At 56.9% G+C, this 22,927-nt stretch overlaps 9 protein-coding genes across 9 annotated transcripts; 3 read left to right on the top strand and 6 right to left on the bottom strand.

Moving 5' to 3' along the window:
• Nucleotides 1-301: 301 nt before the first annotated feature.
• Nucleotides 302-1,426, bottom strand: CcaverHIS019_0212600 (uncharacterized protein; the record flags this gene model as incomplete). Its single annotated transcript, XM_060598363.1, has 1 exon — nt 302-1,426. One exon carries the CDS (start codon nt 1,424-1,426, stop codon nt 302-304), a length of 1,125 nt encoding a protein of 374 aa, XP_060455164.1.
• A 3,256-nt stretch (nt 1,427-4,682) lies between these two features.
• Nucleotides 4,683-5,251, bottom strand: CcaverHIS019_0212590 (uncharacterized protein; the record flags this gene model as incomplete). The annotated part of the gene is made up of 2 exons (XM_060598362.1): nt 4,683-5,208; nt 5,244-5,251. 2 exons carry the CDS (start codon nt 5,249-5,251, stop codon nt 4,683-4,685), a joined length of 534 nt encoding a protein of 177 aa, XP_060455163.1.
• A 1,093-nt stretch (nt 5,252-6,344) lies between these two features.
• Nucleotides 6,345-7,702, top strand: PNG1 (uncharacterized protein; the record flags this gene model as incomplete). Its single annotated transcript, XM_060598361.1, has 4 exons — nt 6,345-6,653; nt 6,684-7,065; nt 7,113-7,441; nt 7,502-7,702. The coding sequence occupies 4 exons, from the start codon at nt 6,345-6,347 to the stop codon at nt 7,700-7,702; spliced, it is 1,221 nt and encodes a 406-aa protein (XP_060455162.1).
• A 483-nt stretch (nt 7,703-8,185) lies between these two features.
• Nucleotides 8,186-9,743, top strand: PUS4 (uncharacterized protein; the record flags this gene model as incomplete). Its single annotated transcript, XM_060598360.1, has 5 exons — nt 8,186-8,253; nt 8,287-8,465; nt 8,515-8,570; nt 8,645-8,799; nt 8,831-9,743. 5 exons carry the CDS (start codon nt 8,186-8,188, stop codon nt 9,741-9,743), a joined length of 1,371 nt encoding a protein of 456 aa, XP_060455161.1.
• A 174-nt stretch (nt 9,744-9,917) lies between these two features.
• CcaverHIS019_0212560 (uncharacterized protein) lies at nt 9,918-10,625 on the bottom strand (the record flags this gene model as incomplete). The annotated part of the gene is made up of 2 exons (XM_060598359.1): nt 9,918-10,036; nt 10,367-10,625. The coding sequence occupies 2 exons, from the start codon at nt 10,623-10,625 to the stop codon at nt 9,918-9,920; spliced, it is 378 nt and encodes a 125-aa protein (XP_060455160.1).
• A 254-nt stretch (nt 10,626-10,879) lies between these two features.
• Nucleotides 10,880-11,871, bottom strand: cbp3 (uncharacterized protein; the record flags this gene model as incomplete). The annotated part of the gene is made up of 2 exons (XM_060598358.1): nt 10,880-11,481; nt 11,520-11,871. 2 exons carry the CDS (start codon nt 11,869-11,871, stop codon nt 10,880-10,882), a joined length of 954 nt encoding a protein of 317 aa, XP_060455159.1.
• Nucleotides 11,872-12,191: 320 nt separating this feature from the next.
• CcaverHIS019_0212540 (uncharacterized protein) lies at nt 12,192-13,609 on the top strand (the record flags this gene model as incomplete). Its single annotated transcript, XM_060598357.1, has 2 exons — nt 12,192-12,303; nt 12,339-13,609. The coding sequence occupies 2 exons, from the start codon at nt 12,192-12,194 to the stop codon at nt 13,607-13,609; spliced, it is 1,383 nt and encodes a 460-aa protein (XP_060455158.1).
• A 581-nt stretch (nt 13,610-14,190) lies between these two features.
• Nucleotides 14,191-15,219, bottom strand: cys12 (uncharacterized protein; the record flags this gene model as incomplete). Its single annotated transcript, XM_060598355.1, has 2 exons — nt 14,191-15,070; nt 15,107-15,219. 2 exons carry the CDS (start codon nt 15,217-15,219, stop codon nt 14,191-14,193), a joined length of 993 nt encoding a protein of 330 aa, XP_060455157.1.
• A 1,092-nt stretch (nt 15,220-16,311) lies between these two features.
• CcaverHIS019_0212520 (uncharacterized protein) lies at nt 16,312-18,725 on the bottom strand (the record flags this gene model as incomplete). The annotated part of the gene is made up of 4 exons (XM_060598354.1): nt 16,312-16,860; nt 16,907-16,990; nt 17,035-17,969; nt 18,071-18,725. The coding sequence occupies 4 exons, from the start codon at nt 18,723-18,725 to the stop codon at nt 16,312-16,314; spliced, it is 2,223 nt and encodes a 740-aa protein (XP_060455156.1).
• Nucleotides 18,726-22,927: the final 4,202 nt, after the last annotated feature.

The raw sequence follows: 22,927 nt of genomic DNA, 5'->3' as shown, positions 1-22,927 counted from the left end.
GTGTCGCGCTCTACCAACTGAGCTAAGGAGGAGATACAACCGCTAAGCTATGCGGATGATATGAGGATATTTTGGATGATGCTGTGTTGAGCTAGATTTTGATAGTGTCGTTTCAATTCACCAAAGAACGCAATATATGCGGTGCTTTGCTTCTGTGTGGCTGGTTCGCGCGAGACGAGTCGCATGGACAGTGAGAGTCTGGCGTTACAAGAGCGAAAGTCATAGTCTGACGGTACAAGAGCGACAGTCATAGTCTGACGTTCCAAGAGCAACAGTGACAGCAAATAATTCATTCTCCTTCTTAAACATCTATTCTCCTTTCCAAGCACTCAAAGGTCAGGCCCAGCGAGAGATCGCTGAAGCCGTCTTGATCCAACTTCTGGTTGGTGGGTTTGGCTCGTATGCGGTGTGCGGCTTTCCAGTCGAGAGCTTCAAAGCTGCTCGAGACTTCGAGCTCGGAACAGTCGAGCGAAACTAATGGTGGGGTGCGACACTCGTCGTCCTCCTCCTCGTCACAGTCCGATAATGGCGGCGGTGCACAAGTGGAATCACACACGAGCCCGAACCTGTCACACTCGCAAGACGACTCGACGCTCAGATCGTAAACTTGCTGCCGTCGAGCCTCTGCGTCTCTGCGATGGAGCGTAGGCCTGTAACTCGAGGCTTGAGGAGGCAGGAGCTCCACGTCGGGAAGCGGTTTCGTCTCCAGCCTTGGGAACGAGTCGGCTGGAGGGAGGGCATACGTCGAAAGCGCTGCGAGGGTCGACGAGAGTTCGGCGACATCGGGAGACTCCGGTGGCGTTACGACTTCATCGTCGGAGATATCCGATGATGCGGAATTAGAGTCCGTCCCGATGGGCGCACGCCCGAGCTTGGCCTCGACCTCGAGCTGCTCTGCAAACACGAGCTCGGACTGCTCGTAACGGGCCTCGAGCCACGAGTCGACCATCTCGTCATCCTCGTCATCACTGTCGCAGACAGCTACAACAGTGACGTCGATGCCAGAGGTGCAGTTGGCGGTGCTGTACGAGATGGTGTAAGACTCGGTGGCCTCAAACTCGTACTCGTCGTAGACGGGAGCCGAGACGGTGCACTCTTCGTCGTCATCGTCGTCGTCGGCAGCGTCGGCGAGCTGAGCATCAAGCCAGCGCTCCTCGTCGTCATACTCCTCCTCTTCGTCCTCCTCAGTGAGGACATCGAGAGCGGGTGCGCGCCAAGAGGTGAGCTCGTGGTGCGCAGTCGGTGTCTCGAGCGAGGCCCAAGCCGAGCGGATCGCCTCACGGACGAGGACGCCGCGGCGAAGGCCGTCGGTGGGGTCGCGCGAGCCGGGGGCGGCGTCAAGCGAGTGAAGCTTTGCGCGAGAGAGCGCAAGCAGACGCTGGCCGAGGGGCGTGAGCGTCATGGAACGGGTCGATGCAAACTGCATGTTGGCAGTGGCGATTGAACTGATGCTAGTGCTGGTAGCGACGGAGTGTTTAGTCTCCGTAAGGTTCGAGCTGGTGCTTTCCTGGAGCAGTAGCTGGGAAGCGGAACAGTGTAGACGTTGAATTCGTCTGGAGGACAGATGGTGGTTGATGTTTATTCTGATGGTAGGAGGGCGGTGGCATACTGGGTTGAGAGGTAGGTCGTGCCGGTGAGGGCTAGTGGAGACAGTTTCGGTGAACCGTGGTGGTTGAGAGCGAGGGGTGAGGAGGTACTACTAGGAGTCCGTAGACAGTATAACAACAGTAATGAAGAAGGGTTAGTGTTGTTGTTGTTGTTGGGAATGGGAAGAGAAGAGGGGGGAAGGCGTGGTTGGAGGAACACTTTATGTCGACTCAGTTCTTGGCACAACCACTCAGAACACCGCACAAGGCCAAACTGACCGCCCGGAGATGTGCGGCTAGTCAGGGATCATGCGGGGTCAGGTCGACTCAGCATGTCGAGCTTGTTCAGGGGAGGGTTAGGGAGGGCCCTGCATGCCCTGCTGAGCATAGGGCCTGACAAAGCATGACACCCCCTCCTCTCCTTTCTCTTTGAAAGCAATTGTAACGAGTTGTGAGGAGGACCCTGAGTGACCCGTCAAACTCACCCAGTCACCCACAACGTTTCCAATAAGCGGTATCCATCGCTTCCGCTCCTTCTACTCCGGCACCCCGACAACCCAAAAGGCCTCCGCTCATGTCCCTCTCTACCACTCGATTTTAGCCCTCTGACGGCTCTACTCGTTCCCCGTGCCTCCACTCGGAACGCACCATCTAGGCCTTGAGCCTTGCGGCATGTGTTAGAGTTGAGAGCTTGTCGACTCAGCTCGACATATCCACAAAGTCACATGGCCTGTTTGCTGTATCAGCCGGCGTCATAGGGGGTGTCATATTATCAACATGCACAGTCATCCATCCAAACATACATACACCTTGCACCGCATGGTCTGATTCTCATCCGACCATATCCTTGGTACCTCTGATCGACCATTGCATCTCAGACATCAGACGCACTACTTGAGACCGGTCGTACCCGCGGGAGGGGTTCAACGACGCACGGGTCCCCGTACCCCGTAGAAATCGTCTCCTCATACCACCGTCGGTGCTACGTAATTCGCGGTCCTCCACACTGGGCGGCGGAGAACCCGGAAAACGGAGGAGATCAGCAGGGCCAGGTGGTCCAGCTGAACATGAGCAGAGCCGCAGCCGGTCTATGTCCGGTTTTCGTACAGTGTTTGTGGAAAATGGACGTAAAGTAATGGAAACTCTTGCGGGCGTGGAAAACGGCGTCCCGGACGTTCCGATAATGTTGCCACCTCACCTCATGTGCTCCCTTGTGGACCCTACTCCAGGGTCAATTAGGCTGGTCCCTGGACTGTCTCTCCAGAGCCCGGGGCCTCAGGGGTTTGAGACAGGGTCTAGATCCTGATGATCCTGCACATCCTCGTTAGGGAACACGGACTGAGAGTCTGGCCAAAAAGTTGGCTTATGACATGACACCAGTCTCTGGTGACTCACTCTTAGGTAACTTTGGTACATCGGATCCAACGTGGCTAATGTTTATTGCTGACTCATTCCGGAACCGCACTCGGAACCGGACATGCAACGCATGAAACATATGACGCTCCAAGATCGGCGAGACATGATCAAGAACGCGCGTCGTCTTGTCAGCTCGTCAAGTTTCGGCTTGGGCCCGAGTATGCCGACACTACCTCGTTGACGCACAGACGACGCTGGAACGCCTCTCCTGGGACGTGGCGGGATTGGCGGGGCGTCGCTGGTTCGGCGGGACGTCTCGCCTCGCCGAGCCGAGGCCGCAGCGAGGTTCGACATGCCGGTTTGTTCTGTTCAGCCACTCCAGTTCATCCGCACCAGTGGTGGACGAGGGATGGGCGGAGATGCCAACACCCCTGCGGAGATCAAGTGCTACCCAGCGGACATGCATGCATCTCCGCGTCGTTTGTCTATATCTGAGACTTATGAGAGGCCGGGAGAAGGGATCAGGCGGATTTTTGGATAATCGGGGAATTAACTAGTTGGTTTTGACACTTTCGTAGCTCGTTTTCGTCCCAACCTCCAACAGGATGTTTTGCCAGCGATAAGACAACGCATCGCGTATTCCGAGGTTGACGGAGAGCAGAAATCATCCGCGTCCGCGGACATTGTTTGCGCTTTGCCTTCGAGTCAGCGGCATTCTCACGCTCATGCTCTTGTTCCAGGGATCAGGGATCAGGATATCGCGACATCAGGATATAGGGAGATCGCGATCAGGTGGCTGGCAGCCGCGAGCGAGGACAAAGCCCAAGCGCGTCTTGTGCTTGTCCACATGAAACGACAGGCATGGGCGTGGGCGTGACATGGCTCTGGCTTTGGGTGACGGATGGTGCTTGGGCTTGGACTCGCTCGCTTGGTCGGCTATGCCACGGAGGTTCGGAGTGCAGTGGTGCGTTTCGCCTCCGGACTCATGGAGCCTTGAACTGGCCGACAACATAACCCTCTCCAGAGCTCTAGGGTCAATTCTTACTAGGTTCGCTGTAACAGGGTTGGGTTTAGTTGGGATCTGAGATGCTCCGCCAATCGGCCAACCAGAAACCATTCGCGCGCGACTTGGCCGCCGTCGGAATTCAAACAGCATCCAATCCTCCTTAGCTCAGTTGGTAGAGCGCGACACTAGTAATGTCGAGGTCAGTCGTTCGAGTCGGCTAGGAGGAATCAGCGAGTATCTTTTGGATCTCGGACATGCCTCGTTTGTATCTGGAACATGGTGGGGAGGTTGCGAGTAAGGAGGAGAGCCGATGTAGCAAGCGGCCGGGTTGACAGAACATTGTGGCTCCTGTTGATTCTCCTAAACACTCGGTGTGGCACTGTCCTACATCACAGCCGTGGCCGGTTACTGGCGGAGGCCTCGACCCAGCTTGTTCCATATGCTATCTCGTCATTTCTTGTCTATGTGGTGACCTCGGTTGGAAGCGATCGTGCAAGTCCGCCACACCAGCTGCCACACTAGCTGTACTGCCGATGTCCTTTCAGCTGTGTTCTGAATATGCAGCGCTGTAAACCAACCCGTGTGAAGAGTCGTCCTCGCGATCTGGCGAAATCCCGCTGGTTTCGAGTACACGTCTATGACATACACAACTCGAATCTGCCACTCTATATACTAGTGTACATGTTATCACAGTGAAGGTAAGGACACTTGCGATGAGGCGAGCAGATTCCAGTCTAGCGGAACGGGTTCTTCTCCGCATCCTCAACCTTGACAGGCACGCCAGCCTTTCCGACCGGGGTAGACATTCCATACCGGCTCAACACGCCGAGGAAGGCCATATAAACAAGGTCTGCCCCGAACAGCGCCCACCCCAATCCCATCATACCACGGATTACGCCCTGGCAGTCGCCGCGGGTATATGCTCCTCCGGTGACGTAATGTCCATGAGGTGTTAGAGTACAGAAGTCATGGCGCTGGACGGTAAGTGCAATTACGGCGCCGAGGTTGAAGCACGCTAAGAAACTCATCGCTGCGAGCATCTTGGCGATACTGTAAGCCGGTCGGCGGCGGAACGCCCAGAATGCGACGAGGTAGACCATCTGCAGGGCTGCGACGGTGCAGATGGCTGCGACTGGGGGCACGTAGGCGGTGTGACCGTACATGTCCCTGTAGAGGGTGATTTGGATGATGGAGAGGATGAAGGTCGCGTAGGAGATGATGTGGATGAAGAGTCCCAGTGGCGTCTTGATTTTGATCAGTCTGGGATCAGCAAGCCTCGCACGGCTGGTACTCACATTGACATGATAAGAGAAGCAGTTGTATATAAGTGGCTGAGAGGGGCGGAGGTGGAGCTGAAATTCCTCCCCACTCTACCTTATAGCCTCTACGATACGTCCATTGGAAGGCTGCGAACGTCCATGAGGCAGAGCGCGGGTTAGTGCCTGGTGGGGAGACTTTGGCTAATGCGCAGAGGTGGGGCTGAGGAATGACATTGGATTCCCAGGGCGTTTCGGCTGTATGCTGCGCTGCGCCTTTGGCCGAAGCGACGCTTCAAGGCAGATTCTGGACAGCGACTCTATGGCAAAGGCCATAACGAGGTGGGCTCGGGGTCGGGGACGGCACCTATGGGCAGACTCCAGCTGGCAGTCCACGCGAGCGGACGGGGACACGTAGCCATGACGAGAGGTTTTATCCCTACTGCGCGCAGATCATGTTCACCCAGGTGGCGACGCAGACCACCAGCCAAGCACGGAATGCCAAGATGTCAGGCACACTGGTGTATTCGCAGAGCTGGAACAATCCTCACCATCACACTAGGTCCTCACTTCATTCCGCCCAACTGCGTTGAAGAACACCCATGCCTCGGCTGCCTCGGCAAGTGCCATAGACGTGCATCGCTTGCCTCCCCCCCCTCAGGCGCGTACATAATGCTACTTCACTCCACATTAACATGCCGTGTTTGTTATTCGTGTGCCATTGTTGAGCTACTCGTACCATCTTCACACACGACGACTAACTTGTCGCCTCTTGTGTTTTTATCTCGCCTAGTTACCCCAAAACGCATCCTCCCGACGCAGCTCCCACCTATGCACCTTGCACCCGTCCTTGAAATACGTCGTAGAAAACCCTGCCCTCTTATACATCCATTCGGCCTCGAGGTACTTGAGCACCACGGTGATCGCATAGGTCTTCGCTTGTCTGGGGAGCTAAAAGGTCTCCTCGATTCCCTGTGCGAAGGTTGAGAACATCTTGGATGTATGGAATCCTCAGCGCAATGAGTTGTGTATCCAGTCGAGAATGTTCCGAAAGTATTGCGGATAACCTTATCAATTGCGCATAATATCAGAAGAATATGATGCTCCTGTCACGTGACGATGACGTAACGATCACCAACAATGCTTGTCACGCACAGCTCGATAGTCTTCATTGACAACCCACAACAATCTACCAAAGGCATGCCAGCCGGCCCTGTCGAGTCCGGATATGTGGCCCACCAGCTGCTGGCAGGGGTGTACGACAGCATCCCCTCCCTCGAACCGACGGCCGAGGATACGGCTCGCGCCCGCGAAGTCATGAGTCTCCTGCAGAGCGAGGCTGGGACCCAGTGGGCGCGCAGCGGTTCGCTGCGGCGTCGAGAGCCAAGGAGCATGGATAACACATTCACCAACCTGAAGAAACACTCGTGGGAGACGGACGCGCACCTGGTGAGCTCCCGATGATCTTAGCTGACGCAGAACCCGAACCGCGTCGAAATCGACCTCACGCTCGCGCATCTGCCCAAGCGCGCCGAAGATCTCGTCAAGTCACACAAGGCGGGACACAAGAAGGGAGGGGAAAGCTTCTCTGGTCTCCCACCCGGGTTTGGTTACGAGGACGCCCTCGTGCTCGCTGCTGCGCGGTGGTTCAAGCACGAATACTTCCGCTGGGCCGATCCGATCAAGTGTGCGTGTGGCGGGGATACAACGTACGAGGGACAGGGTGAACCAAGCGCCGAGGACCTGCAGGGTGGAGCGGGCCGCGTCGAGCTGCACAAGTGCACGGCCTGCGAGAAGGATACGCGCTTCCCGCGCTACAACACGACCGAAGCCCTAATGCGTGCCAAAGTGGGCCGGTGTGGTGCGTTTCTCCTAATCCCACCAGCTGCGGAAGATGCTGACGCACAGGCGAGTTCGCACAGCTCTTCTACATCTTCCTCCTTGCGCTCGGTCTGGAAGCGCGCTACGTTTGGAACTCGGAGGACCATGTGTGGACCGAGTACTGGAGCCCCACCCTCCAGCACTGGGTGCATGTCGACTCTTGCGAGGCCGAAGTCAACAAGCCCCTCCTGTACGATCGGGGATGGGGTAAGATGCAGGCTTACTGTCTTGCGTTTGGGGCGGCTGGGGCGGAGGACGTCACGAAAGTGTATGTCGACGACATGGCCGCGTGTCTCCGCCGGCGCGAGGATAAGTGGCGGCAGGGGACGGGGTGGGAGGAAGACCATCTGGCTTGGGTGAGTCCTAATGCTAGTAGAGGATAAACGAGGGGCAGAAAAGCGATCGCTGACCACAAGCTCCTCCTCACGCATACAGTGCAGTGCCGCGGCCTGCTGGACGAGGAGGAACGCCTCGTGCTACAGAGTATGGACGAAGCGCAGGCACGTTGGGCGGCTGATGAGGGGGAGCGGTGGCGCGAGGCGGAAGCTAGTGGGCTTCAGGGCCGGCAGAGTGGGACTGAGGAGTGGAAGGAAGCGCGTGGGGAGACGGGCAAGTAGGTTGTACATAGACGCGTAGAGCATGTAGAGACGCTGGCATAAGGTTGGAGTGAGCTCGGTAGTACGAACTGCACGATGCTGCCACTGCGTTGGGTCCATCTTATGCAATGCCTCGTCGAAAAGGAAAAAAAAGATACACTGACGGGGATTCGAACCCCGGTCAAGTGCTAATCCATTGGAAGGCACTTATGCTAACCACTACACTATCAGTGTTGAGTGTCTTGATGAAAGCTGACCTCCGCACGTGGTTCATAAAGGTATTCATCTACCCCCAAGAGCGGAAATGAGCCTTTCACGTATCTGAAGGCGTTTCAGCCTCTCTGAATGGACATTTGTTGAGAGAGAAAGGAACAGTAGCAGAGGCAATTCGGTTCAGACGAGCCTTGAGCTCCGACATAATGGTGGCAACAAAGTCACCTGGTGGAGGTGGAGGTCCAGAAACTTCACTTCACCAACCTCACTTCCCAACATCCCATCCCCACCATGGCTGCTGGCTCCTCGCTTCCGCTCAACGGGCTCTTTCCCATCGCCAAGCCGTCGGGTCCGGGCTCGTGAGTTTCCTCTATTCTATGACTGATGTACAGGATGCGCGTCATCGAGGCCATGACGCCGCTGCTTATCGAGTCGCGCCTGTTTACGGACCCAAACCTCCCGGCCGGCGGGCGCGAGGTGGAGCGCAACAAGCGCAAGCGGAACAAGACGCACATGGGACTCAAGATCGGACAGGGCGGCACGCTGGACCCGCTGGCTGATGGCGTGTTGGGTAAGTCATGGCGAGCATCTTGGTATCCCGCGTGGATAGCTGACGCCAGTTATCGGTGTTGGGCGCGGAACAAAGCACCTGAACCGCTTCCTCGAGTGCTCGAAGGTGCGTCCTCGTCTGGTACTAAGACCCGTGGCTCACCAGACACTACACCTCCCAGAATGCACGCTCACACACAGGAGTACGTCTCGATCGGCCTCCTTGGGGCTGCGACGACGTCGTACGACTCGCAAGACCCCGTCATCTCGACGGGCAACTTTGACAGCATTACTCGCGAGGACGTCGAGAAGGCTCTCGAGCAGTTCCGTGGCAAGATCAAGCAGACGCCTCCTATGTGAGTTTGTCAGGTAGCTAGCTGACTCCAGTTTCTCCGCGCTTAAAATGGACGGCAAGCCTCTTCACGAGTATGCGCGTGAGAATAAGCCCCTTCCTCGCCCGATCCCCGTGCGCGAATGCCAGGTCGAGATCGACCTGATCGACTTTACGCCCGCACAGGTGGTCGAGGGCGACGGCGGGCACACGTACCGCTGGCCCGAGGCGCGGCTGGACGAGGGGGAGAAGGACACGTTCCGTCGCCTCACTCAGATAGTGCACGACGCCAATGAGGCGGCCAAGGAGACCCCGGCCGAGCCTGAGATCGACCTGAACGCACCCGACTTCCCCGAAGTGTCGGCGCAGACTGGGCTCCGGCCCGCTTCGTTTACCGTCCGCATGACGGTCAGCTCTGGGACCTATGTTCGCAGTATCGTGCACGACATTGGGCTTGCACTCGGCTGTGGCGCGCACGTCGTCAAGCTCACGCGTACGAGGCAGGGCGAGTTTGTTTTGAGCGAGGACGACGTCAAGCGCGTCGACGAGCAGGAGGGTAGAGTCAAGGTGGAGGCGAGTGAGGAGGAGGCGATGAACAACACGGCTGAAGAGGACGAGATGAACGCGCTCAATGCTGCGGCGGCGAGCGCACCATCCCACGCCGCCGCGGACAAGATGACGCACCAGCGTGGCCCGACTACTGCGTGTATCCCCTGGGCACTGTTTGAGAACGCGATTGCAGAGCGTGACGCCGCTATCAAAGCAGGCCAGGCCGAGATCGAGGAGCTCAAGGAGAGCGGGGCACCGTTCAAGGACATCAAGGAGGCGCTGAGGGAGCAGAAGAAGGCGCGCGAGCGCGAAGAGCTGGCAGACTGGGAGAAGGCCGTCATGGAGCGCTTCCACTCTGTCCCTATCCCGGTCGTGCGTGACAGCAAGACCCGCGCCGAGGGCGTCTACTTCCGTCGGTAGTGCGGGTGTGTCCGACTCGTGAGTCGACCAGCGCAAGGAATTGCTCTGTACTCGCGCCGTGCGCTGTAATAGAATACGGTTAGATGATATCATTGTTCAGCTGCCGTTTGAGACGTTATGCAATGCCATCACTCTACAAGCCCGCATGCGCGCGGTACTCTACTGCGCCGGGGTTTAAGCGCGCGGCGGTGCGCGGCTCTCTCCCTTCCACTTGCGCGAGATCTCGGAGAAGCACTTGGGGCACAGGTGGTGTTGGAGCTTGACAGTGCCGCACGCCTCGCAGTGGGAGAAGTCTGGGGTCAGCGCATGTGTTAACGCCAGGCGCTATAGGAGAAGGATGCTGCAGGGTGCGAAGCGAGTTAAAATGCTTGGGATGGGGAGTTGGAGCTGTTGAACGGCCAGATGCAGAGAAACGGGTGATCTGCAGCCTCCATACCTGGGCGCTCCCAAGCCGTGTTCTCGGCATCGGAACCATCCTTGTTCCGCTTCACTCCCAGTGTCTCGAAGAACTGTCGCCAATACGCTTCCTCCCGCCCTTGCGGACAGTGCGCAGGCCTTCTACTCCATGCCTATGCACTCCCTCCGGTCCACGCCTCCGCTCCCCAGCCAGCTCGTCGACTCACTCAGCTTGGGCTTCAAACCCTTGTTCGCGGACCGCATGCTCTTGCGCGAGTGCGAGATCTTGCTCTTCGGCACGGCAAGCACGATAGGAGGAAGCAGCTCGAGGAGGGACCGGAGGCCGGCAAGCGCGCCAAGCGGCGCAGCCAGCCATGGCAGTGCGGCGGTGGGGACAGCGCGAGGGAAGAGGGTGGGGAGGAGGGTCGACATGCGTGTGAGCAGTGATGGCGCGGCAGAGGCGCGGGGGAGGAGGGCGGCGGACATGGCTGGTTTGCGGGCTAGTGGATAGAGATGGTGTGGTGGTTCAGAGTTGATGTTGAGAAAAGCCGGAAATATACGTTACGTAACATAACCTCCACTCCACCAAAGTTGGTTCTATGCTCGATATTTGTTTGGGTATGCATAGATGCACTCTAGAGGTACAGTTTGTCTATGGAGAGGTGCGATATATAGCACAGAGCGCCCGGACGAGGCTATGCTGAGTCGAGATAGGAAGGATGCGTTAAGCCCAGAAGAGTTTACTGGTTCACTGGGCCCCACTCGCCAATGTTGCCGTCGAGAACGTCGGCGTCACTGATCTCGCCAAGGCGGGCCAGCTCACGACGGACAAAGAACACGACCTTGTCAAGTTGGGGAGGGAAGGCCAGCTCGTCACCCTCACCCGGCGCGATCCCCTTGCTCTGGAAGAGGTTGCGCCACACCCAGCTCGCAAGCTCGGGGTCGCTCAGTGCCCGCTCGGCCTTGTCGTCGCTGATGCTCAGGCCGAGGATGTAGTCAAGGCCCAGCCCAGCACCCTTCCACTGCTCGCCCATCTCGTCCATGTACTTGCGAATGACGCGCTCGCGCTCACCCTTGCCGAGCACGATGCGCATCTGGCTCTCGGCGAGTTCGAAGAAGTGGTTCAGGAACTCGGTGGGGTATGTCTCGTGTGCCGGCTTGCTGATCGTAAAGTTTGACGAGGAGGGGCCGGTGTGTGTCGGCGGGCCGGGCTCAAGAGGCTCGGGGATGGGCGAGGTGTCGGGCCGAGACGAGCGGAGCGCACGCAGACGCACCACGAGAATCAGAACGTAGAGAAGGTGTAACTGGAAGAACGTCTGGTACGTTGCTGGCAGCTTGCACTCTGGTGTCAGCAAGCTACTTTGGAAAGACTCGACTCACCGTCATACCAGAAGCTCCTCTCATTCTCCACGGCGCCGACGATGCCGTGCATCATACGCCCCGTTTCGCGGATCGTCGTCGACGCCTTGCTGTTGTATCCCAGCAACTTGGCGACACCGCGTACAAGGTTCTTCGTCGACTCGGAGTACTCTGCCGCCGGCTTGGCCTTGGACGAGGCGGGATTGAAGGGGTCGGTGGGCGCTGGGAACTGCGGCGAAGCATTGAGCGGAATTGGGGTGTTGTTGACCGGCTCGGCCTGCTTCGCGAGCGCACTCGATGCAGCAAACGTCCTTGATGGAGTGGCGAGGCGGGGGACGCGAGCAAGCGCACGCGCGGTACGGAGGGCGGACATGTCGAGGGAGTGGGGGGGAGAGATGGCTACAATGAGCCTTTTAAAGAGGAGGAGGAGGGAGCCGGCGTCGGTGTCGACGCTGGGGGGGATGAGACAAGGATGGATGAAGGGTGTGAGGGTCAGAGTTGCCGAGATGCAAAGCCAAGCAACAAGCGCCGAAATCTCATCTTGCACACTTGCGGCAGAGAACGGGCGCGGAGGCAAATACTCCACGTGAGGTTGGCCCCGTCAACCTCCACCAGGCAGGTCAGACGCGTCTGGTAGGAATCAAGTCAACATTGTTGATGGTCCAAGCTCATTTCTCATTCTGCACAAACAACATGGACCAGCTCGCCGACGTCAAGGCAAAAGTCAAGGCGTGGGAACGCGCATTCCGCCGCGACAACGGAAGAGCCCCAACTAAAGATGACATCCGGAGGGGCGGCGAGATTTGTGGGTGGAGGAAGGTGGAGGAAGGCTAACGGCAGCGGAGCAGTACGCGCTATGGCGCAAGCTGAGCAAGGAGGCGGAGAAGCACAAGGCCAACGGGAGGGAGAATGGGAAGCACAAGGCTGAGGAGAAGGCTCCTCGGCATGACGATCACAACACCACTCCGACGCCGCGGCGACGGAGCACGGCGCGTCTTCCCTCGCCACCCCCGCCGCCGCGATTGTCCGAGGCGGGACCTAGTCGCCCAACCCCGCTCCTGTCCACGCCGAAACGACGCAAACTCGACGACAACCCGTTCAGCGTGTCGCGCCAAGCACCTTCCCCATCTATGCTTGGCGTACAAGGGACGCCCAAGCGCCAGCGATTCGACTACGTACATGCCAGCTCGCCGAAGCAGCTCAAGTCTCTGCTCGAGAGCGCGCGCAAGAGCATGAAGAAGGACACGCCAAGGACACAGGCCCGACGCTGGCTCTCTGGAGAGGTCGATAGCCCTGTGCATCGGAAACGCGAGTTCCGGGGACGGCAAGATGCCGAGGAAGAGCTGGGTGAGACGCCGATCAAGGGCGAGGCGTTTGCGATCCTCGACGATGAGCCGAAGGGGCGCGACTTATTCCCCATCTTCAGGCGAGCGGCAGGAGAGATGGGCGCCGTAGGAAGGACGGACAAGGAGCCCGCGAATGGGAAGCGCAAAGCGACAGAAGCAGAGGTGTCACGCAAGAAGGCGCGCGCATCGTTATCCGACGATGAGGAGATGGACGAGGACGAGCTCGCTCCAACAACTCCGCCGACTGTATCACCACTTGCTTCGCGATCACGCCCGACGGGCGAGCGCGTCCTCGAACTAACGGACGACGAGTTCGACCCCGAAGCAAGTCCCGCCGTCGTCACGATCATCGGCACGCGGCGGACAGTGGTGCGCATCAGTTCTATATTCGACGACGACATGGTTATCGACCAGAGTGATTTGTCTGAGGAAGAGGAGGATGTCGAGGAAGATGAGGCGGAAGGAGTGGAGTTGGTGACAGACGACCCGCGCTCCATGCTCTCCCTCCTCAGCCTGCGCTCACCCATTGGCCGCGCTTCCGAGCATATGGCGAATTTGCGCGTGCGAGCCCTCCTCGATCCGAGTTGTGAAGCCGCCATCGCGCTGCGTGCCAAGCGGCGGGGACAGGACGTGTTCGCTTGCGGCGAGACGGGCTTCGAGGAGGAGTACCTTGAGATCGGGGCTGAGGTCGAAATCGAGGGTGATGACGATTGGGAAAGCGACGCGGAGGGCTGGAAGGCTGACGGGAGCGACGAGGAGTGGTGATTGTATGCATGGGTTACAGGGCCTCTTTCGGGTGGTTGACGATGTGTTGACCAACTGTCTTCTAGTGGATGTCCCGTATGGCGCGCAGCAGGCCTGGCGTTGAGATTTTGAGATTGCTGCAGCTGTCAGCTGTCGAGCTGTCGCACTCGTATGTGGAGTGCACATCAGGCTCCCTGCGCGGTTCTGCGCAGATGACCCGCTGCAAGAACAGATGAACAGGAGCAACCGAAATGACGCTGTGAGCCTTCTCGAATTTGAAGGACTCACGGCTGAGTTCAAAACAGGATCTGAAAAGGACTGTGACACGGTGAGATACCTTTTTGTGTTCAAGTGGGCTTACAGGGTGAGGCTGAAACGTGAAAAGCCAGTTGTCTCACAATAGTCCTGTTCACATAGAGTTCTGAACAGCGCTGTGACATCTATCCTCGATGGATGGCACGCAGCAGCGTTCACATTCCCGAGCCACTCAAGCCCCCCTCCACCTCCACAACGTCCTGTCGTGCAGCTCGTGCAAACTCACGCCGACGCCCTGGCCGCGGTCGTTTGACGTGCGTACTCGGACACAGATATGCATGCTACGGCTACGCCTTGATCAACCGCTCGACAATGCCCACATCGACCTTGATGCCATGTTGCGCCAAATACTCGTCGCTCCAGAACTTGGACTGGTGCCGTGCCCCCGAATCGCAGAGAATCGTCACAATCCTAGACCCCTTGGGAAGACGCTTTGCGAGCCGCACACATGCGACAAGATTACACGCGCTCGAGGAACCGAGGAACAGGCCGTCATGGTCCACCAAGTATCGGGACATGGCGACCGCCTCGAGGTCGGATATCCTGTACGCGTCGTCGATCAAGCGCTCGCCAGCCTCGAAATTGCGGGTCAGTCGATTAATCCCAATACCCTCGACAATGGTATCGACTTGGTGCCGGCGTTTCGTGCCCTCGCTTTCTTGGGGGGCAAACATGACACCATACTTGACGCGATTGAATAACCCACTTCCCTCCGGATCGGCCAGGATGACTTTACATTCTCCATTGGCCATTTTCAGAGCGCGTCCCGTTCCAGAGAGGGTTCCACCTGTTCCGGCACCCGAGACAAAGGCATCGTATCGTCCCCCTGTTTGGCGGATGATCTCGGGTCCCGTACCTTCGAAATGTGCCATCATGTTGGACTCGTTCTCGAATTGATCGGCGAAGAAACCGCGCCGAGCGGCGTCGAAGGAGCGGCGTGAACGTCTCTCACTCTCGGTCGCCTGGGTTGATACCAGCTCCTCGTCATCCGATACGATATCGATATTGCCGAATTCGTGTGCCCTCCTCCGGGCCGCATTGACGAACTGGTTCTCATCAATGATACTTGCGGGACGAACACGCTCGACTGTAGCTCCAAGACGCTCGAGAATGAGCACTTTGTCAATAGCCACATCATCCGGCATGATAATGTGTGATTCGTATCCCCTGTCGGGGTCAGCTTGTCAGCTTGTAAAAACCTACTTTGCCTTTCCGACCGTTGCCAGACTAATACCCGTACTCCCGACCGTGCCCTCAAACAGGACGCTCCCGGTATGTGGCCTTAAATACCCTCGCGCCTCGGCGTCCTCGATCATTCTGAGCGCCACGCGATCCTTGACGCTCCCTCCCGGATTGAGGAACTCGCATTTCCCCAACACGTCGACTCCCAAAGCATCACTGAGAGAGTTGATGCGCACGAGTGGCGTATTGCCAATCAAGCCCACTGTTCCGGCAACAATCTCGTCGCTGCGTACTTGTATCGGTCGTTTCGGCAGCGACTGGACGGCTTTCCGTCGTCGATAGGATTGCCAGAAACCTGCCAGTTGGGGGGACGACAGGGAGAGGGTGATGCCCAGCGCCAGGCCAAGGAGGAGGCCGCGCGTCCGTTGAGTCAACCGTGTAGTCAATCTGTCAAAGGCGGAGAGGAGGTCTGGTAGTCGAGGAAACCACATTGTGGTTGAGGTTGAGTAGGTGGCGAACAAACAGAACCGACAAGAACGAGTTTCGAGTTTGTCGAGTTACGTAAGACTGACGTCAGAATACTTGTCCTACACCCCGGTCTAGAAAGTAGAGTACGCTTCGCTACTTTGACACGTTGACGCAGCTCTCACATGCATCATGCTTAATGTCATCTTTAGCCTCGTTTGTGAGTGAGAGAGACACGCCTCGCTTACTGATCGGTGAGCGCTCCATCGCTTGCGCAAATTGTGGATGGGATGACCGCTTCTCGGCAGGCGCAGGGGCAGGTTAACGGCACGTCGTCGGCACAATGTGAGGTTGGCCGGACCCAACTCCCACCTTTTGGCAGGTTCGGAAGGAGCGGACTTTGAGTGGGCATTCCACTTGTGTGCCGATGGCGGCCGGGAAAGTGGTTAAGGCATCCAGGCACAGGCACGGATACTCCGCAGCCATGAGATCTCGCGGCCAACTCTGCGGCCAAATGTGCAGTTGGTATTACAACTAAAGTATTCACGTTGAAAGGGTTGCGGGAAGATGGACACGAGCGGCAGATCTCGATCAGACTACATCTCCGCCGTCCATCCGGAGCCATGCCTTCACCGCACAACGCACACGCGCCCTTACGCTATTGTATCCGAGACACACGTTTCCAAGCCCTTTCCTGCTCCACGCATTATATGCATAGGTACCGCTTCCGTACAACATACTCCCGACACCCATGGCTGGCACTACTCGCTCCGGCTGCCGGCCCGCGGCCGCTCGCTCATGCTCCCGCTCCGACTGTCGCTGTCTCGTCGGCTGCCCCTGCTGTTGGGCCTCATCTCCCACATGTCCCGTGAATTGCTGTCACGACTCGCGCGGCTCCCAGGCCGCTCAGAATCTCGCCGTTTACGCGGAGGCAACGCATCGTCTGCAACCCGTCGTTTGCGGCCCTCCATCGGATCGTCAGAACTCTCACGCGAGCCGCTCGACGCCGAAGTGTGAGACATCGGGCTCTTGGGGATCTGGCTTCTGGGCATGCGGTTGTGGATCTGCCCCGGCCCAGGGCCTTGAGTTCCTCCGTCTGGACCAAAGTCGAGCTTGGTGGTGCCAGTCGACGCCGCCATCGACTTGGGAAAGTGGCTAGGGTAGTACATGTCACCCGCTCGCACCATACCAAGCGGGCCCTCGTAACCGAACTGCGACTCGGGCGTGTACGTGTCGCGCCATCGTCCGATGAGGTACCCTCCAGTGTGAATGTACCCGCGCCAGATCCACTGGCCGAGAGGGTGAGGGGTCTGCAATCAGTCAGCGTGACTCGTCCAAAGCCGACGCGATACGCACAGAGTTTCCTAACGAGATCTGGACCAGCCCGTCCCAAGAGCGCACACGGCCACGGACGCGCGACCAGCCCCAGCTGCTGCGGACCTGACGTCAGTTGACTCTCATATGCCGGAATGCCGGGAACTCACCCGTCCTGACAGGAGGATCTCCTTCGTGTACCCAGGTGGGTCCGCCTTCTTCAGGTCGTCGCCCGTAAGAACTTTGTGGCCGTAGCCAGTCCGGATGCGCTCCTGTTCTTCCTCCCTCTCCTCGTCGGCGAACCCTGCGTTTAGGAGGGAACCCTTTCCGCCAACGTCCTCCTCTCGAACCTGGATCACCGTCTCCCTGATCTCCGCTTCGGCAGCATGCGTCGCAAACGTGCCCGTATACACTGCAGGCATGTTACCTGCCAGCATTTGGCGGTAGGCATCAAAGTCAAAGAAGAGCAGGCGTCCCCGCCAGAAGCCTTCCAGTCGTCCGAGGAACGTCAGAGGCGGCAAACCAGGGGACGTGTGTGGGTCCTGGCAGACTGTGTTTCGCTGCCACTCTGGGTCGTGATAGACCGATGGCATAAGGTGGTTGACTGTGAAGACGCCAGTGCCCGCCTCGTCGAGGAACACCGTGCTGCTCCCGGCTTTCATACCGATGCGCCCAGGTTGTCGCTCCAAGATGCGCATGTAACACAGGTAGGCTCCGAGGACAAAGTGCGGCGGTGCCCGGCGGTGCGAATGTCCGAACCGGTTGTACTGTGCGGTGTATGACGAGATGACAGGGTGATCCGTGCACCCAGGCTTGCAGAGTGGCAACTTGCGGTACTTCCAGTCTGCGTACATCATCTCGTACTTGAAGCATGCGAAGGCGTAGGGCCGCAGGAGGAAGATCTTCTCGTCGACCTCGGCTGGAGTACGCTCACCATACAGGTCGGAACCTGAGATCATGGCAAGCCAGATGCCGAGCGCCTTGACCGGCGTGTCACGCGGATACCCAGTCTTGAGCGAATCAGACAGCATGTCATCCTTGTAGTTGACCATGATCCATTGGTAGAACAGGCACTCCTCATAGAGGAACTTGAAGTTCTTCTTGTCTTTTGAGTCAGCCATCGTTGCTTCTGCCCTGTGGCTTGGCGAGATCTAGATCTCCGAAACAGATCTTAGACCCCAGGCGGATTTGAATAGAGGTACTCACCGTTCTCGGTCCAGAGGAACCATAGCGCCCACAAGTCGGTGTCAATGCAGTCGAGGTTGAGCTTGTCGTAGCGCACACAGTCACGCATACGGTTTCGCAATGACCAACGATCCCTGTACTCGGTTGCCCATGAGCGCGGATTGGCGAACAGCTCGGTCTTCTTGCTCGTGCCCGGGATATCGGTCTTAACGTCGAACATCCACTGGGTGCGACGTATCAACGCACCGAGGTCAAACGTCGCTCGGAATAAACGGTTGTAAAGCACGGGGTTGTTGTCAAACTTGAGTTTGCTGTAGATGGCCTTGCACGTGTACAGCAACGCCATCATGCGGGACGGGCGCTGGCCGTTGCCCTCGTCGTCGACGACCAGATTAATGGCAATCGCCGCAAGGACCTCTTTCGGGAGACCCCCTAGAGCTGGTCGTGGCGTGCACTTGGGCTTAATGGCTCCATTAGAGTTCTTGCCTTTGTCCTTGCTGTTGCCGTTGGCGTGTTGTGGAGTGTGGGTGTCCGGTAGGGCGCGGTGAGCCGACGTAGGTGAGGCGACATTGGGGACATCTGGAGCATCTCGAGCTAGTTCTGTTGGGGAGAGGATGTAGTGTAGAGAGTGCTTGCGGGTGGGAGGGTTTGAGGGTGGCGGGGTGTATGTTGACATGATGTGTACTGCGGCAGAGGCGAGGGGGAAGGGTGCGGAATGAGGTTGCGCTCACGCTCGTTGATACTGCACAAGTTTAAGGGTAAGAGACCGCGAGCAACAGTCGATGCAGCCAGCTTGATATTGGACGGCGTTGGACGATGGAAGGATACGTGGGTTGGAAGGAGGTGTTTTGGCGCGTCTGTCGCCTGTTGGAGGATCGGGTGGTTGACTCTCTGACGAATTCGGAATGTTAAAGCAGCGGCGTGTTGGAAACGGGAGCGTGTCCAAGATGGTGATGGGATGCGTGTGGGCGTTACAAGACGGGTTGACAAGACGGGTTGACAAGAAGATTGATACAATCAAGAAGTGGTCAAGGTGTAGAGAGGAAGATTATGAAGATGGTGATGATGATCAATTCGGGGAAGGGTGGGGGGAGGGTTTGAGAGGGAAGTAATAACTAGACAAGGGAGAGGCAAGGTGGTTTAGAGACATTTGATACAACTGCCGATCACCAACAACCTCTCCATTCTAATCGGAACTCGACTTTCAACTTGGACTTTACACCTTATCCAATTACCCATGACCTCACACTCTCACTCACTCTCTCTCTATTTGATTCTGACGCTCACTCTCACTCTCACTCTCACCCGGAGAACCGGCTTACTAGTCACCTCGGCCAACGCGGACACTCGTTTGCTCCGGTTTCACATTGCCGCACAGTTCCTCCCTGCCCGTCTGTTTGTCATTAATCCACTAACGGTATGCCCATTTCGCTCTCTGCTCCTGAACCTGTGGCGAGACCCAACATACCTTGTAAACTGGTGGAGGGTGGAGGGTGGAGGGTAGAGGGTAGAGGAGGAGCAAGTAGGAGTAAGCAACGAGTAACTAGAAGCTACAAATCAGAATACCCTAGATCCAGTTGAGATCTGGAAACCCCTTTCTCAGGGTTGTAGGGGAAGACTACATAGGCTGGACACGGTGCCTGGGTATAACCCGGTCGCTGTAGATCTCACTCTAGAGCTTGCTGGTTGATTTCTTCGGTGGCCGTGTAGACCGCTTACGACTCTTTCATCAAACAAACTGAGCTATCAAGCATGCCAAAAAAACTGACGACATCTCTCACGGCCTTAACGGCGGACTTTTGGTACGGCATGAGCACACCAGTTCACACCACCCGCGCACCCGAACACCCGCACACCGCCTCCCCCCCACCCCGCATATTAAGCCTCATGTTCCTTTGGCAACCACATAACGCCATACTGAACCTTGGTCTGGCTACATACATACCAAGCAAGGTGGCACCTGGAACTTTGAATTAACAGCGCTAGAACGGGTGGAAGCGAACAGAATGCATCTGGGATCTAGGTACTGACCACTGGACATTGTACACTGCGCGTGACATTCAAGCTTTCAAGTGGTAGACTCCACTAGGGATCTATGCTCCGCCGCAATAAAAGCCCGCAAGTTTAGATCCGTCCCCTTCTGGATCAATCCTTTGATAATTGCGGCATGCCGTATGATCTCGGGTACAACATAATATCGGGGGAGCTGTGATTACATTGATATATCACTCGTTGCTCCCTGCCTGCCGACCTTGCCCGACTAAAAAACAATGACCCTTTATACTCTCAGCGGCCTTTGGCGCGCGCAATTGGCGCACTCAAGCCAAAAGAGGTCAGGGCTAAAAGGACGAGATTCCCTTCGGGTGCCGTTTAAATCAGCCTTCTGGCCCGTGACATCCACCTGCAACATGCACAGTCCTACAGATCTCCCGGACCATCTAGGTCTCCCTGTTTGCCGTTGAGAACGGTTGAATCCAAGCAAGGTACATACGATACATACGCTTAACTTGTGACGTAAGGTAGCGGTTCCGCATTAGGGGTGTTAGGACTCGTGACAACGATGGAGCTATGCTCCAAACCGTGTCCGATGTCTGAATGGGTCGCTGAATGCCTGACTAGCTCGCTAGTGCCTACGCCCATGCTGACGCTGACGCAAGTGGCACCAACCCATGGCTACCCACAAGGCCAACCAAGGTACACAGGTCCAAAGGTCCCTCCTTACTTCTCACGAGTTCTTTGACCATTCCGCAGATTAGAGTAAAGAGATCTGTGCGCAACACGTCGCCCGGGAGCCTGTGCGCATGCCTGCCTGCCTGCCAGTTGTAAATCCCGACTCGGGAAGGTCACTGCGATTCAACTCCTTGCATTTCGCGGCCAATCAAGTAGAACCTGAATGTACGAAGCAGCTGTGACTACCGTAGATCCACCAGCATTGGGAGGATCTCGATCCTCCAGACAGATCTGCTCAATGCACAACGGCCTGGGCCCACCCGCGTACGTGGTTTGGTCCATGATGGGCATTGGCGAGGTGTCGTTGCGAAAATACCTCAATTCCACTCCTGTGACACGAATGATTGAGCAACGTGAGCAAGGGTCTCGCCGACGGCACATCTGCAACAGTTGCCATGATTGACGTGATCTCGGTATCAAGTTAGAGGCTTTTACTTGCATCAATATGTGAATTCGTGTCGATGTAAACTCATTGTTTATATGCATCAATATACTCAATTCTGGTCTGGGAGTTGCCGCGGACCATGTGTTCCGTCAGGCCAGATCCAAAGTGGGGAGGTCTGAGATGGCGAGATGGGGAGATCTGAATCTGAACCACAAAGCCATTCTAGAATTCTAGAATGGGCTTTCGCTCCGAGGCTGAAAGCTCAAAGAGCCGTCCCCCAGATCCCAAACCTGCAACAAGTCAAGTTGGAATCGGTGCTCGTCTTTCAGCATGGCCGGTTCCGCGTACCCGAAGAACTGATATCGAGGATCCTTGGCGCATATCCAGGTTGGACAAGGAGACCTGGCGGTCAAAAGTACCGTGCCCTGGTACAGGGCCATAGATAGTCAGAGAGGTCTGAATCGTGAATCAAGACTTGTCAGTTGTCAATGTTGAAACGGCGAGTGGCCCCAGGCAGGTAAGCAGATCAATCTTAGATCTCGTCAATCCCAAAGTCACGGACAGCGATCGTTGCGCCGCCCTCCCTCGATCCTCGAGATTGGCAGTATCCTGTTGTCTCGTCTCCCTGCGTCCGTTCCCATCATACATTCCAGCAATGGGTATCACGAGGCTGATGGATACGACCAGCCTGCAGAGTGGCTGATGTAAGTGCCGACGAGGTAAGCATGGGAGACGTTGATAAGCATCTGTTGTCCAACAGCAGCAATATCTCTCTCTCTCTCCAGATCTCCAACTCTCCAAACCGTGTTTGGTTCCGCACGGCCAGGGGAGGTGGGACGCGGGGAAAGCCGTCACGTTTCTCCGGAGCCTCCGCCTCCACCTTTTGCCTCCACCACGAATACGGCATGGACGGGACCGTGTATCCTACAGTCTGGAGCCTGGCAGAGACAGAGATGTGCCCATCGAGTGTCACGATGTGACGCATCCGACTGGCGCTGTCACTGGTAATGTAGACAGGTTGAGGATGTCCAAAGTTCGGAAAGGGATGTAGACGAGCACCGACTCGGCGGTAAGAAGAACGCGGGGTTGGGGTGACAGTGTGGACGCGCGGTCGACACGGCTTTAGTATTGGAACTTGAGAGGCGCGCTGACGTGTCTGCCAGTCTGGGTGTCTGTAAGATCTGAAACCAGATACTGGTTGGTGGCTGTTGAGCTGTCGTGCTTGTTGGAGTAAATTCCAAGAATGCTCAAGTGTCCAATAGCGGGCTGGTCCGAAGTGAGCCGAGAGATAATTGTTGGAAACGGTGGGCATTGGTACAGTATAATCCTAAAGAATCCTTGGAAAACAGCCTCGTTTAATTTCCAAAGGATCACTTTACATTGCAAGCCCACCGCGCGTCACTGTACCGTGTAACCAAAGTTAATTATACCATATACACGGTGCTAGCTCAAATGACCTCCACTTTGGATAGCCAGTTGTTGGAAACAATCAGTACCCTCAACCCCGCCCTTGCTTAAGACAAACCCTCCAAGTGGGCTTTTCCCCAGCTTTCTCTGCTTTCTCATCACCACCTCTACTCACCTCTTTGTCACTTACACTTGTCTCCTCGACCCTTGTCGTAGAGAGTGACACTCGTTCGGCATCCCACATCGCAACAGCCGAAAGCTACCAGCCACAAGCCTAAAGAGGCACCAGGGAGCCATATATCTCCCACACTACTCGTCGCGCCTCCCTTTCTCTTTCTTCCACTTTCCCATCCCCC

Source organism: Cutaneotrichosporon cavernicola (genome assembly GCF_030864355.1).
Source record: "Cutaneotrichosporon cavernicola HIS019 DNA, chromosome: 2".
NCBI lineage: Eukaryota > Fungi > Basidiomycota > Tremellomycetes > Trichosporonales > Trichosporonaceae > Cutaneotrichosporon > Cutaneotrichosporon cavernicola.
Note: the sequence above shows the minus strand (reverse complement) of the source record. Positions and strands in the feature narration are given on the sequence as shown.